Source organism: Amphiura filiformis, chromosome 4 (assembly GCF_039555335.1).
Source record: "Amphiura filiformis chromosome 4, Afil_fr2py, whole genome shotgun sequence".
Lineage (NCBI taxonomy): Eukaryota > Metazoa > Echinodermata > Ophiuroidea > Amphilepidida > Amphiuridae > Amphiura > Amphiura filiformis.
The window spans coordinates 33,853,974-33,870,495 of record NC_092631.1 but is presented as its reverse complement, the minus strand read 5'-3'; the positions used below and the strand labels follow the sequence as shown (position 1 = coordinate 33,870,495).

The window sequence follows — 16,522 nt, the reverse complement described above, 5'->3', positions numbered from 1 at the left end:
AAGAAATAGGTTGTCATGGATACCGCGTCCTAGGCAGGATATCTGGACTCGCTAAAATAGTGCACGGGAGCTCTGCCAATATTATACCGTTCTTCTACACTTTTCCATATATGGGCAAATATAAAGTAAATTAAATATTTCAAACCGTTCATCTGAACTTACTTCTAATGATGGTTACAATATCACGGATCATGCATCCGATACGCATAATCAAGCCGAATGGGCTGGCGTTGAACTGTTGACTCGTGGCACAGATGAAGTGACGTCACGGGAGAGTCGCTGAGATACTTTTTTTTAGGCCCGACAGGTTGTGGCGTAAAGTCGGATATACGTCGTATATGTGACCCGGCAGCACAAACGAGCCGTAAATTCCCTAAATTGTATTCTGTGTTACGGTGTAAAATGTGTACGAAGGTCGTATTCATCGATAACTTAAGCTGGCCCGACATCCGTCTTATTTTGATAGTCAAAAACTAATCAATAATCCTATTGTTGAAGTGGATAATAAGTTTCGAACTTAGATGGCCGGCTATAGAACTTTTAATAGCTCTGGTCTTTGTTTACTTTTGCTTTATCCTGTTCAAGTGGTGGGTTACCAGGCATTGTATTTTGTACAGGTATGCATAACCAACAATTAACAATGAGAGAACTTTCTTAAACCTCGTTGACTTGGGGATGATTTGAAATGACCGCCAATTATGACTGTTTGATATATATTGCCAGCAATGTGGAAAAAGAGACACATGTAAAAACGCAAAAAGCTATAATTTTGTTGAAGGAGCAAAGTTTAACAAACCATAACCCCGCTTCTGGATATCGTTTGAAGTCAAATGATATACCATTTTTAAGTTTATGATGTTTATTTTTAAACACGAAATAAAACAAAATTGACCGGGGAGGAATTTACGGCTCATTCGCCGTGGACGGTCACATATGGCCTCCTTGATCATGTTGATACCTCTTTAGCACTACAACATCCTTATCAAACTACATGGACGATTCATAATACTCACAAATGTATTAGCAAATACACAATTTTAATGAACTTGCATTATTTTTGTAAGTGCTCTTTTAAAAGTTAATAGTTTGCCAAACAAGGACAGTTTTCAATTAAATTTTATTGTTAATTGCTTTGTATAAATGACAATATAGTGGATTGTGAGTTGTAGAACTTCTGAAATTCGTAAGCTTCACGAAATTTGTTGAAATGTGTAAGGTGGTATGCGGGTGTGCTTTTGAGCATGTAAGGAAGCAGGGATGGGGCCTGTGTACCTGTGAGATGAGAGGGTGGGTAGATATGGTACCGTAGATATGTGGTAGTTTTAAGATATTATAAAATGAATAAGATTGGAACATGTCACATGTCGAGGAATCTGATGCACTCAAGTTTTTGAACTTTTTGTAGACGCTTGGCACCAATCGACAGAACTAATCCCGCGTCATATTCTGATGATGTAATTCCGAAAAAGAAGTTCATGTGACCCTGATACTACAATCATATCCCTGGGATACGGCCAAAACGGCAGTTGTAAAGAGAGTTACTAAAGCTACACCTTGTCTCAAAAAGAAGTAACTTTCTTTTTCAATTCTGAAAACGTAAAATATAAGATATTTACGTAAGTGATTTATAACTGATTAAACTCAGTTCGGTTCAATATAATCAAAGTATTATGGACAAATATAATTATGTGTACCACAGCCTTTAGAATAAAATAAAATAAAGAAAAATAATAAGTTTTTAGATTAAACGATCGAGCAATCAATCGATCAATAAATCAATCGGTATGCCTAATAAAAAAAGGGTTCTCGAACCATTGTCTTTTTTTACAAATGAAAAAGTAAGCGGAATGTTCAGTTCTTTCAAAAAGTAAGTTGAAAATTTGAAAGCTATTTTTATATTGAGACAACCTATAGTTGTTGGATAGATGACAAAAGTTGACTCAAAGATTGATCTTTTCAAGAAATGACAAAATTTGTTCTAGTAAATGTGTATGAGTAACCTATAATTGGGACGAAATTGACCCTCCTGTCGTATTTGAAGCTATTTGGTAAGATTAAACAGATGGAATTAAGATTTAATTTTAAAGCTGGTCAACCAGAAATACCTATTTTGGACGAACGAAGTGACGTTGCAGATAGTATCGTTCCTAGCCTTACCATCGTACTGTTAACACACACAGTCATGTATGGTACAATACATGTATTGGAAAAACATCGACTGATATGAACAACCATAGCGCTATAGAGGGCGCATTGTTAGATTACAAGATGTAGCCTTGACATTTTAATTGCATAACTTTTCAAGATATATAGACAGAGAAACTTGATGTGCATGCACTGCAGTAGTTTAACATGTTTAAAGCCTTAATAATATGATTGTTTGCCAAATAATATAAAATATTATTAGTAACATCTGCCAGGAACGTTTTCTGGTAATTTTAAGCCAAGCAAATGAAGTAATATGAAAGAAAACTCATTTACTATCTTAGCCGCATGATATGACTTAAATTATATGCCAAAAAATCAGGGTTTAAACAAATTTACCAAACTCAGTTTTAAAAGATCGTACATTATGGTTTTAATGAGGTCACTCTCTTGTCAAAATATGCCCTAAAATGTTATGGGTTTGCGATATTCAGTATCCAAATTTGCCTAACAATAATCATCGGAAACAAAAATATTGTAGTGCAGCTGAAAGTCTACAGATTTTTGTTTTGGTTTAACAGATATATGGTTAAGGTGTGACTTAAATTCAGGCCGTATTGATCGGATAATGTTCCTTGCTTGGTGACAATCGGTATTGATGTAATACACAATGTAATATGTATCATTTAATAAATATAATAAAAAATCCATATTATTATGCATGGAAATAAAAACGAATTGAAATCTATTATACAAAGCTTTAAACCTCACGATAAGAAATTGCTTCTGATAAAAAACACACCAATATTTCAAAACTGTTTGCATTCAGATGTTGTAGCCTCAAATCATAGGCTTTTTCCAAAGACAAAATATTTATAATTAACAATGTTAAAAAACATTAATTACGCATTTTATACAGCAGGTATTTTGACCTATAAGCTTCCATACATATTCTTGTGATCACGGCATATTACCGAATAGAATCTAAGTATAAATCGTTCACTGCTAAAACATCAGTACCGTCGCTCTCTGTCGATAGTATAAAAATTATACAAAACCTTGATCGCTACTCACGTGTTTGAGAGCATTATTATTCGGCACTATGCCGTGTTCATAACGATGTAGGTCCCAATTTCCAATTATTATTTACATTTTGTGCTGACCACACGCGCGAGTAAAAAAAAAAGTAAAACCCAGTATATGCTATAATAATACTAACTTCAAGCGGATCGATTCGAAATGTTTGCACCAAGGTAAAATGAGGTATCTACTACGTTGTCTACTCGCCGATACTGCATTTTGACCTAAAGTACAAGGTGATAAAAAACACCTGTCACCCAAGTAAAAAGGCAGTATCTGTGTGTGATTTGTATTTGCAGATACGCGTTTTAACCTTGGAATGCAGTATAAAGCTGAATTTATACTCGATCGCTAAGCGATTGCAATGCACCACTTTTGGAAAACAATGGGCAATCACCGAATTTATTTAGCGATGCATCGCTAGTCACTTTTACATTAATTTTTTATGCTCATCACGGCGATCGCGATTGCAGATGATAATTAAAATACATTTTCAGAACATCCTTTGCTGTCAATAACTATTGATTTGAATTAATTCTTCTTCGAAAGTCAACAATCGAGAAAGGCATTAATTAATTAGCAAAATAATAGATCCAGTTGGTAGGAAATGGTTGGTTGATGCATTCACGTGTCAAGCGACATCGCTCGGGAGTTGAAATTTCTTGCAACTCGCAAAAGCGACGTCGTTTTTGCCTCATCGATTTGTATCGATTAATCGGCTCGACGCTCTGAAAATGTAAGTAAAGATATCGAGTATAAATTCAGCTTAATACACGGTAGTCCTGATTCAGTAGTATAAATCACGAATATCCTTCTCAGCACAGTCCTGTAAAATCAAACAAATCAACATATAAAATAAATTAATAAATTAATTAAGTTCATTAAAAGAAATGATTTTTGATTTTTAAAAGTACATGCCCCATTATATCAAAGCCCCCAGTCATTCGTACAGTGTAATGAGGTCCAGCAATTAGAACAATGTAAACTAATGTTAATAATAAGACTAAGAAATCGAAAGCATGATAATTATGTTTGGTTTCTTAACATCGTTACACAAAAACTTCTTACTTTTCTCTCGTATTTGTTCACGAAATGTCTCTCAAAGGTATCCGTATTGTAAGTCACTGCAGGGCGCCCTCTACTTTGCCATGGCCAGTCGTCCTCCTCAAGCGGACGCTTAGGGCATTTACATTTTTCTTCTTCGGTGTAAATGTAGCGTCTCCTCGTCACGGCACCCAATGGACAACAGTAAAAGCAGCAACAGCAGATGAGTAGGCCGAGCAGAAGAGCGACACCCAATATTGAAAACACGATAATGAGGATCAATTCTGTTGTCGTCAGACCTACTACAGTGAAAATGCATTTAAAATGGTAAATATCAGTAGGCTTTTGATCAATATTAGTCTAAGTATTATGTTTAGGCTTCGAATTATGGTTAAGAACAATCAGGGTTAGATAGGGTTTAAGGTTCAGATTAGGGTCTAAATTTTAGTGTCCTCAAAAGGAAAGCGGGCATTTAACAAAACAATATTAAACACCCATACAGTCTTGTATAATTGATTGTATACAATACATATTACAGTACAGGATTGTGTTTAATATTGTTTAAATTGCTGAGGCCATATGAGAATACCATAATGATCATTGCAATGGTGTATTACCTGTTGGTTTCGATTCCGGTATTTTTCTGGTTGGTCGAGGTGGGCTTGGTGTTCTTACTGTTAGATGAAGTATAAAATATCAATAAATAACACGATATTTTCATATAACATTATTATAGCATATCGCAGTGATATCGCAGGCTACGTTACCACATCTATGACACTAACATGACTAACAATCTGCCAAAATCTGAATGTTGATGATTTTTATGATCCTGCGGACGAGCAAATTACTGAATAGGCCTTTAATATTCACTTTATTCGTGTTATCCATTTACAATTTTAAGGTATGTGCATGTGGATGATTTAAACAAAATTAAGCTGATTTAAACAATCGCCCGAGCTTTCATTGCAATGAAATGAAAGATTCATAACTATCGATTTAAAACACAATAGAAAGGTAAGTCCAATTTACCGGTGTCTTCACAATAAGTTCCTGTATATGGTGAAGGACATCTGATAAATAAAAAGAATAATTATTTCACATTAAGAATTAGATAAAGACATCAGCAGGTTGAAAGAGCGAGATTGTGAAGGCCAGTAATAGGCAATTACTGTAACAGCATATTCTTGCCCAAATGTAATTTATTGTTCACAGCCTTAGGCCCCTATAGTTTTAATAAATTACATGATCAAACTATTGTGTACAAACAACCATACTAAGTATTTCTATAAAAACGAATAGCGTGACATAGCCTGCGGTCAAAGTTTGTGAAACTGATTAAGTCCCGGGTTCAACTCCTTGTAAGGAAAATAATAATTTGACCATTGGCATTGCACTTTAGCGGCCTTCGTCTTAAAAGGCAGCCGTCATTGATATACATGACTAAACACTGTCGAGAGTAAGCACTCTAATTTTGTCGATTAAATTTACAACAGCAAGCTAAAACAGACAAAGGAGTTTAAGTACTTGGGAAGTGTCTTTTCTGAGGATTGAAGTATCACCAGAGAAATAGAGACACGATGTCAAAAGGCCAATAATATCATCTACCAACTATAGGCCCGCTTCTTCTGCAATACCGATGGATACAAAAGTAAAACTCATCAATGCCATATTTTCCCCCCAACTCTCTGCTACCAGTGCCAAACATGGACTCTCAACAAAAGAACAACCCAAAAGCTCATCACGTGTGAAATGAGATGCCCAAGAAGAGCAGCTAATAAGTCAAGGAGGGATAAAATCAGGAATGAGGATATCAGAAAGATGGTGGGCACCACACCAATCACAGAATATGTTGCAAAACAACAAGTTAGATGGTTCGGTCACCTTATGTGAATGGCCGGCCCCTAGCCAACCTGCAGCAAGAACATATAACAGCAAAACAACAGGAACTGGGGCTAGAGGAAGACCAAGGAAGAGTGGGCAGATGGAGTAAAGGAAGTGCTCGCAAGACATGGGATTACCATGAGTGAGGCTACCCGACTCGCCCAGGAAAGAAAGTTACATTTCCCCACGACGCTATGAAAGGCAGCAGTGGTGGATAAAAGTAAATTTACTTTGTAGTTGCTGATATAGCTTGTGAGATATTCCAAGTGCAATTTTACCTCAAACAAAATATATAGGGATTCGGTTTTTTTAAAGTACCAAGTACACGGCAGTATTAAGTTTTCTCGGCCACGCATAGAATTAGGCGTGGCAAGTTAGTGATAAAAGCTCCAAGTTGTGGTGGCCACGAAAATCATGGCGAAATTATGTCTATCATAAACATTTAAATTAACATCATATTATAAAAATTGCAAATACTTTCAGTAATATTGATATGACACATGGCAAAAACAACCCTTTATGAAGATAGTGTTGGTTTTAAAATACCTGCAAGAACTCGAACACTCGTACAAACTTGGCTCACAGACACCACCATTGGCACATAGAAAGAATGGCCCGCACACCTCTGTAAATGTATGAGAGTGAAGAAAATGAAAGATAAATTTATAAATTTAATGTTGACTCTCATCGTCATCACCATTTTATTCCGTTCGTTTAAAAGTTTTTAAAATAAAAGGAACAAAGTCCACAGTTAAGATATGTACAAAATCACAATGTCTTAGATTATAATAAGTCCTGAGAAAACGGCACATGGTAAATAAAAGTGAAATATTATTCGCCATCTGTTTGGTAGATTATGTAATTTAATAACAATGTATTGAAAATAAAGAATAATATCATATTTTGCTTTAAAACAAAAGTTAGAACAAAAAGCCATGAATAAAAATAAGCAACGCTACCTGTCACACCAACATTAGAGAGATCTGTATCGAATTCATAAATCGATCCATCGATCTTTCCATCGAAATCAATACTCTGGATATAGACATTTCTGATGGCAACCACAGAATTGCCACAATCCGGGATGAATTCCAATCGAACAATGACACCGATTCCTCGACTGTATTGGTGATATAGATCTGCTACGATGACTCGTCTAAGGCAACTAAAACTACGTTCGAACACATCGGTAAGCTTTAAAAAAAAGTGAAATGGCTTTGATGAAGAAAGTTAAACAGTTAACTCAACGCATAATTTTGCTCCCCTGACATGCCTGAGAGCTTTCAGAATGTATCACTTTTCCTTGTTCATTCGGTTGATGGACTAGTCAGTGACCATCGGACCGTGATGTTAGTCACGTGTCTTGCACTGACGCACTAAGGAGTTGTAAGCTCCGGAAAGTTTATGTCGGCCCTGATCCCAGTTTGAAGTCATAATGTACGATCTTATAATATGAATTTGGTTAATTTTTTTCAAACCTGATTTTTTGGCATATTTGTAATGTTTACACATGTCACAACTTGCACCTAAATGGAATCAGCCAAATGTGTTGTGTTTGTAGGTAAACAGAGAAAAGTTCGACATAAAGTCATAATTCAAGAAATTATGACTTTATGTCCGCCCATAGAACTGCGTGTTAAACGGCCAAAACAACAAGCAGTGTTTCTTTCACGTTACCTCGTTATTTCAGCTCAAAATGGACAGAAACCATTCCCGATCATTATTACTAGTATTATTTCAGCATTTTGAGTATATAATGACAAATTTAAAATTTGAAGGAAATCGTACATGAAGCCTTTAAGTCAATTTTGAAATGAAGCGAAATGGCTTTATATATAGAAGGTAATTGTGGCAGATATATGACTAGCCTTTTAAGGAGTTGTAAGCTCCGGAAAGTTTATGCCTATGTCGGCTCCGGTCCCAGTTTAAGTGACTTTTGAAATGAAGCGAAATGGCTTTATTATAATAGAAGGTAATTGTGTCAGATATATGACTAGCCTTTTCTGGGAGACTTTAGAATAACTGCAGTCACATGAAGAAATTAGAGGTTTAGGTGTTAGGTGTACGATTAAGCATGTTTAAGGTTAGGGTTATGGTTAGGAGTTTGAGATTAGAGTCTAGATTTGGGGAGTTCCTCAGCCTTGTCGTCCCTTATACTGAATTCCAAGTCATTGGAGAACGACTTTGGTCTTTCGGAAATCCTCAAAGAGCAATGGGATTTTTGATGATTTTAAAGCCGCTTTGTAGACGGCATACCAACAAAATAGCCATTCATCTGAATTTGCATGCATCTCCCAGGCCTAATTAATGGTATGTAATCTATAGCTGTGTGGAAGACTAAGTTTCTTATTTAAATTTTGAACCCTGTCCTGTATCTTACCACAGTTTCAAGGCCATTGGTAAGTTCCTGTGCTGCTTCTGATGACGGATCGTCGTAAGCAGGATTCCAAACTGCCGGCAAATCATCTATCTCCTCCAAGACGAATACAACACACCCGTGCGTGATCCCTATAAATAAATTGATAGACGTGATAAATATTAAACCTAAGTCCGTACACTCTAAATACAATTTACTCAATGTTGAGTAACAAGGGAGCTACTCTGTTAAGTAACATCTTAAACAGAAAATAATATAAACTTCTTCTTTTTTTTATGTCGGGCATATCTAGGCATTAACAGCTGAAATCAAGGAGATAATGCTGACGAAACTTCGGCCAGGCACAAGTGACCTGGTGAACGAAGGGGGTCGCCGTAGATAGCTGGTCGGGGTATTTTTACAGGACATGCAAGTGTAGCCTACAATCGGGCGTTATCGGATCCGCCTGTAAACGAGGTCTTTTATCATGGATCATCTGCCCGCCATTACCAGATGAACCACGGGGAGAGCGGAGATTTGTTTTGGGTCCTGCGGGGAATTGAACCCGGGACCTCTTGCACCAAAGGCAAAGACCTTAACCAGTGTGCCACGCTGCTCCCTCCTAACGCATGATTAAATATAAATTCTTCAATTTGTTTAATACATGGGTAATAAGGGTTTTGCGTACTATTTTACTCAATAGGGAGAGTATTATGTATGTTGAGTGTACAACTCTTGCATGGAGGAGTATGCTATAATCATAATAGTATATCTGTAAGTATATCTCTCGCAATTTTCTCATATTCAGAACTCAGTTAAACGCCACAGGTAACACTAAATGATTTAGATGCCAAATGATCAAAAACTCAACACAGGTTGACTTTAGACGTTTCTTGTTTTAACACACTGAACAATGGCAGTGCGCCCTCGAAGCTGAAAGTTACAATTAGGTCATATAATGGGAGAAAATATACCATTTCGAAGCATCAAAACTCAAAATGTACTTTTTTGGCTTTTATAACTTGGCCAATTTCAGTGATTTTGAAGTAGTCTTTTCAGATGCCACACAAAGAAATAGTTCATTGTCGTATTTCCATGCATCGCCCAAGGCTATTAGTTTTATTTAACCTTTTGAGTCGTTTGACGCAACTCACCTCTTGAAGGCGGGAATCTTGTAGTGACTCCGGGAGGGGCTGAAAATCAAGAGAATGAAACAATGCTATGACACCAAACATAACCTATTTATTTATTTATTTAATCATACATCAACATATCACAACAGAAAAATGAATGAGAACAAACAGTAAATATTGCAACTGCTACTACCTTGCCAACTACTATTACTACCACCACCATTGACCTCCAGCATCATCATCATCATCACCACAACCACCAAAACCACTACCACAATCAGCAGCAACAACAACACCGCCATCACCTACCCCAATTACGCACAGCACCAGAATGACCACATCCATAACTACCACTACCAGCACCATCATCACCACCAACGACACCACTACCAACAACACCAACGTACACCATCATAGGCCACAACCCCTACCATCACTACCACCGTATGCATCAACCCGACAGCCGCCGCCACAACACTAACTAATAAACCAACAACCACCACCAACACCACCACCACCTCCGCTACCACCACCACAACTACAACCAACATCACCAACACCACCGCCACCAACGTATACCACCAGACCACACCCACTTGACCATCACCACCGCCATCACCAACGTCCAAAAAATTAACTTACGTCGTGGATCTTTACAGCGTGGAGGTGTATAATCTGCTGGGCACCTAGATGAAATCATCGACATGATTTTGGTCAACTCAATGTTATCTTTAAACCTTAATTACATGAAGAATTAGTAACAATTCAAATGAATGAGCCAAATAAAACAATACTTATAATATTATACACTTACTGGCATGAACTTGTAAAATCCGTTTCACTCGGAGTGCAAGAAGGGCCACGTACACAATAGTTGGTGGGACACACGCCTGAAATGAACCAATTTGGATTATAACAGCTACCCTTTGTAAGATATATATTTTTTAGTAATACAATATTTACTTAAGTAGCATTGTTACTTCCGTCCTAACACCAATTGAGCCACTCTGGCCGCAGTCTTCGATAGGTGTTCAAAGAAAAGAGAACCCTCATTTTCTTCTATTTCTGGAAGGTTGGTCAAATATATTTTGGTATGTAAAGAAACCTTTAATCGTTAGCTTTAATAAACCAAAATAATTATTTCAATCGGCTTGCAACTTTGAAAGATTATGTCCTTTTAAAGAAATGAACCCGTTTTTTCACTCTGTTCACGGGATGGGTCATGCTGTGGAGTGGCCTTTGGGGCAAAATCCAAGATCTTCGCAATCATATTACTGCTGCATTTGCAAGTATCTAGAGCACAAGAATGGCACGCAACATAATTGATGTAGAGGACCAGGGCTGAAATCTGTATTCATCAATGAGGCTACCAGGTAGAGAACAGCACAGTAAACTCAATTTAGAAGAACCAAAGACAAACCAAACAGCCTTCTTCAGGGCTATATTTTATCCGAAAAAGAGAAATGGCTTATGTTGTAATTGTAAATAAAAAGAAAACATGAAACAACATTAATAAGAAAGTAAGAAACTTAATAAACCAAAAAGGCATAAATAACCAAGAAAAAATAAGTAATTGCAAGTATAACAACATGACAAAAGAAGTCCCATCCCACATCAATTTTGCCCACAAATTAATGACACTTAACAAAATCCATATCCCATATTATATTCCCCAAATAAAAGGTTTTTTTGTTCACGGCAGTGAACATTTCCCCCACTTGAACCCATATCTCATATGCACAGTTTATCCCTTACACACACTGTGTCTTGAATAACTATTGTAGCCCATCACCCTGTGGTTATGAGGCTAGGAAATAATTCCTAATGCCTCATACCCAGGTTTGTATCCCTTTATCTAATCCGGCCCCACATGACAAGGACTTTTTAGCACATCTTATCTTGTATTGAGACAATGGCAGCCAGGACTATTTTTTTGCCTTTTTCTAAGCATGTTTACTATTGGATTGAGCCATCACATGATTATAATAGGCTTTACTGATTGGTGGGTAAGGTCAATGCTATTGTTTATTTTGTGATAAGGCTGAGCATATTACTGCATATATGAAAAATACACTGCTATTTTGATACAGGCGATTTACTCAATTCCTTCCAACTGACAAAACTTAATTCCTGTTATCTACCCAGTAATGTTTGCTTATCTTAATTGGATCCCAAATAATTATTGGGCCAAGGTTATTATCTGCATGGTATATTAATTGAAATTCAATAAGCCTATGATAGTGATAATGAGTTTCTTGCTGGATGGAGAGTTATATAGCCAGAGTCAGGATTTATCAGAATTTATTATAAGATCAGTGCAGAGTAGGCCTAGTTTAGATATAAAAATGGAAAGTTATAGAACAAATTACTATACACCTGATCCGTGAACTGTGTCTTTTTGAAAGACTCTTCTTGTTAATTTTATAAAGTTATCATTGAGGAATAATTGATATTCATGCATGGTACGTATGTGTACTCCTTTTCAGTCTTTGAAGTAGCCAAACCTCTTCCGTGGACAGAGTGAAAAACGGGTACATTTCTTTGAAAGAGCATATCTTCAAAAGTTGTGAGCCGATTGGAATATTGTTTTCGGTTTATTAAAGCTAGAACGAATAAAGGTTTCTTTACATACCAAAATATATTTGATTAACTTTTCAGAAACAGGAGAAAAAGAGGCCGCAATGTGGGTTCTCCTTTTTTGGGACACCCTGTATTATATTCTATATGGAAATCCCACATTATGGCTTTTATGACTTACATTCTTCGCCTACGCTGCTTGGAATAATATCAAATGCATATCCCGTGTTAGTTGCGATCTGAATGACTCCATTGGCATCGAGGGTATCAATCAGGGTACTATGAATAGTATCAACATCTGTGCCGATAGGGGAGTCAAACTCCAGACCTATAATAACTCCAATCAGACCTTCTGGTGAACGATAAATTGTCGGAACTACGGAACTTCTGTAGTCTGTGAGTGGGCTGTACACTGTTTGGAACTTCGTGGTTGAAAAACGAAATATGATTAGTTTATAATTTCAAATAGTTTAAAGTCCAAAGTAAAAATATACTACATATTCACTGTAGTGGTTTTCTCATACCGACGAACCTCTGACAATTATAAACGGTCACTGTAGAAGGCAATGTCGGCACAAAGCCATTTTTGCCATGGTCTCTATATACCCGTAATCGGCAAACCGTGTAAGCACTGGAAAACTTTATTGCCATCATCATGATGCGAAATCACGACGAATAAATAATATAGCTGTATTTAAAAGGGCATTTCGTGATCCACAGCCTCATCCCCCACTTTTCTCAAAAAAAGTTGAGATTTTTTTTTATACCACTGGCTTTTTATAACCTCTGGCTACATAATGTTTATGTACCAAAAATTTCTTGCAGATTAACATATAAACGGTCACTGTAGAGGGCAATGTCGGCACAAAGCCATTTTTGCCATGGTCTCTATATACCCGTAATCGGCAAACCGTGTAAGCACTGGAAAACTTTATTGCCATCATCATGATGCGAAATCACGACGAATAAATAATATAGCTGTATTTAAAAGGGCATTTCGTGATCCACAGCCTCATCCCCCACTTTTCTCAAAAAAAGTTGAGATTTTTTTTTATACCACTGGCTTTTTATAACCTCTGGCTACATAATGTTTATGTACCAACAATTTCTAGCAGATTAATTTGTTTAGAAAAATATCATCAAATTTGAATTTCGTTCTGGTATACCAGAACAAAATTACACCTATAGCCTTTGGAGCAGTGTAATACACATAATCATGCATAACTTGCAAACGCAAAATCGGAATCAACTGAAATTTTGGGAATAAGCTTTTGTCGTGGATATCTACTGAAAAAAACCAAAGAGGATACTAGGATCACGAAATCCTCCTTTAAGTGGTCAAAGAGAAGGTAATTAAATAACCCAAAACAACATTATTGAAATACACTTTTTTTAAACAATGAAACATATTTTGCTTGTTGTTCATCTTGGAATTATTCTGGGCCTGGTGATCATGGCATTACCATGATCACAGTGCTAGTTATCGTGATTATGATGTATCAAGTATGAATGTCATGCCAACGTGACAATCAGTTGTTATTTCATCTGAAAAAAAAACCCCACCCCGAGCTACACCAGAACAGATTAATAATTGAACAATTATGTTTTGTTTTGCGTCATGTCCACAAAAAGTCTCTTCCAGATCCTATATATGTTTATCAACTTACAATATCTAACAGATAAGATGTCAGTTGCTGATACTCAGACGATGACGAGTCTTCATAAGCAGCTGTCCATAGGGCTGAGTTCCCGTTAATGTTTTCCAACGTCACTCTCACACGAACCCATCGACAGACTGTAAGTAGGGATAACCATCAAAACTAGATGTAACTAGAGATCTACTTGTTCAATTTTTTTAACCTTTTTACAGAGGGTATGATAGAGGTATAACTGGCAACTCTGCCAAATTACAGCTCAGTAGGCCACGTTGTTCACCTGATCTTATTGACATGAATATTTTGTGCCATTCTTGAGCAGTGCTGAACTCAGCCACTGGTAATTAAGCGCACTGTGGCGATGGACCAATTTTGACTCGCACTTACAGGAAAATGAAATAAGTTATGTTGCTGTAATTTGCAAGATAGTTACAAAACATAATTGGCATTAACATCCCCAATTTTTACAGAAAAATTATGAAAATAAAAGAATGAGCTCAATTTAGAAATGTCTGTGCAAGCAGTGCACAGTTGAGCTCCCTGCATGTCTATGGGAGTGTTCTAATCAAGTTGATGGTTCATTGGTCATCCCTACTGTAAGAAGAGGAGCAGTTTAGTGATAAATGCATAATTGGGTTAATATGAAATCTTCATCATTATCATCTTCATCCATGCGTGTATTTGGGGAGTGCCCCCGGGTAAAACCAGGGGCGGCGAAAGGAAGGGGCGGCAAAAACAGCTATTAAAGAAAAAAGGGCGGAACAAATTTATGTTGCAACATTTTGTCGGTTGCTAACGCTTATTATCATTTTTTTTTCTCTTCACTTTTTAAAACCATCGAAAACAAATTGGGTCAATCTTTTGAGGATGTTGAAGGGGGGACGGCAAAATTGCACCTTTTCTCCAGATCCCCTCCCCCACCTTCCCCCCGGATAGGAGCGGCCATGGAACGACACTGTCATCAATATTACTATCATCGTCATCGTCAAATAAACTGAAACTGATGATCATCATCTTAATCATAATCATCACGATCATCTTAATATTCATCATTATCATTATCACAGTATAATTATCAAGATTTGATATACGTGTTGTTATTCTTAACATTGCATTTAAACATATCGTCGTGACTTCTGCATAGTGCCGAATAACACATTACTATAAACCGTCCGTATGAAGCACGTGAATGCCTTACACGATTCGCCGAGCGCGAGTAGCGACCAAGATAAAACGGCTTTACACTGTAAAAAATGAATCAGATAAATACAAAGGAGTGTGGACGCGGGCGGTTTATAGTTATATGCTATTCGTTAATATGCGATGATTCGAATAAACGAATGGTTCGAATAAACACTAATAAAGTCCGATCCAGTTTATCATGGCTTAAACTCAACCTTTCTGACGGAGAGTCAATATCAGATATATTTTTTTCTACGGTATTCCATACATTAGGTGTTTTACACATTAATTTTGTTAACGTAATGATAAAGCAAAAACTTACTCAGTCCAGAAGGCGGAGGCTCTGTATTAAAGACAGAGATTGACGATATTAGACATAGAATAAACAAATTATTGCATGGAAAACACAACAAATAATTTTGAGCTAAATTAAGTCTATAAATTGATACCTGCTCCACTTTCTTCTCGTTATCTCGTCCAACTAAGTTTCTTCTTCTTTGTGTAACACGTCTAACGAATGGGATGGTTGCAACCCCTTGGATTTTCTAATATTCTATTAATTTAATACCTAGCCATGGGTCTTATTTATCTATTGATATCGAAATAAGTATCAACAGTCTTCATTATAATTATTACGTCACTATGATTGTGAATATTTTATAAGAACAAATTGAAAATCGAAAACTTCGTGACCGTGTACAACCGAGGATCGGGAAGCGGCCTTACCCCATCTGCCCATGGCAAGTTTTCGTTGGTTTCTTTGTCATTAAAAGAAGTCATAACTGATATTGCTAAACTAACCCAAATTATTAAGTAGTATATTTGAAAGGAAAAGAGTTTTCGGAAACATCCATAAAACCGATCGATCGACATCAATAGGAATTTAAAATAAGTTTAAACAGTCGCCAATATGCCTGCATCACACATTTTATCTTGATCTCACTTTGAGCCCGTCCTTTAAACACTTACGTTCGATCACTATATCAATAGTGCAAACATCACTGCATCTAGTGTCACAAGGTGTGCCTCCTATCGCAGTATTATGGCAACAATGAACTTGCAAGCCATCATCGGAGTCTTTCAAGTCTAAGGTCAAAGGTCGTGTTGTTATGTACCCATAATTCACTTCTCTAGTCGTCTGCTGCTCATAATGAGTAGGAGTTTGTTGAACGTCGTTTATGAACCAAGCTAGATCCGATTCTGGATTGGCGATTCCCGATTCACATATAAAGTTGATGGTTTGTCCAGATTGGATAGGTGACGTGGGGCATCCTGATACTTGAGCACTCGACGCTGGGCAATCTGCAAGAACAGGACATTGGACCAAGATTTTTAGATAACTTCCGTCAGCCACAGAGATTAGGATTGGGTTAGGTGTTATGTTTGTGGCTAGGTTTAAGGTTAGGGTTGTGGTTATGAATATAAGACAATACAATTACGGTTATATACAAACATTGCATTTGTCA

General features: G+C 36.9%; 1 protein-coding gene across 1 annotated transcript in view; it reads right to left on the bottom strand.

The window, feature by feature from the left end:
- Positions 1 to 1,099: 1,099 nt before the first annotated feature.
- Positions 1,100 to 16,522, bottom strand: part of LOC140150828 (uncharacterized) — an 80,150-nt gene continuing 64,727 nt past the window's right edge. Inside the window, exons 25-38 of the mRNA XM_072172968.1 lie at positions 16,026 to 16,358; positions 15,379 to 15,399; positions 13,887 to 14,014; positions 12,401 to 12,641; positions 10,457 to 10,532; positions 10,285 to 10,328; positions 9,664 to 9,702; positions 8,534 to 8,661; positions 7,113 to 7,347; positions 6,700 to 6,778; positions 5,302 to 5,342; positions 4,887 to 4,943; positions 4,294 to 4,571; positions 1,100 to 4,051 (exon numbers count right to left, since the gene is read on the bottom strand). Of these exons, the coding sequence (XP_072029069.1) occupies positions 4,013 to 4,051; positions 4,294 to 4,571; positions 4,887 to 4,943; positions 5,302 to 5,342; positions 6,700 to 6,778; positions 7,113 to 7,347; positions 8,534 to 8,661; positions 9,664 to 9,702; positions 10,285 to 10,328; positions 10,457 to 10,532; positions 12,401 to 12,641; positions 13,887 to 14,014; positions 15,379 to 15,399; positions 16,026 to 16,358 (1,739 nt within the window). The 3' untranslated portion in view covers positions 1,100 to 4,012. The remainder of the gene's footprint in view (positions 4,052 to 4,293; positions 4,572 to 4,886; positions 4,944 to 5,301; positions 5,343 to 6,699; positions 6,779 to 7,112; positions 7,348 to 8,533; positions 8,662 to 9,663; positions 9,703 to 10,284; positions 10,329 to 10,456; positions 10,533 to 12,400; positions 12,642 to 13,886; positions 14,015 to 15,378; positions 15,400 to 16,025; positions 16,359 to 16,522) is intronic.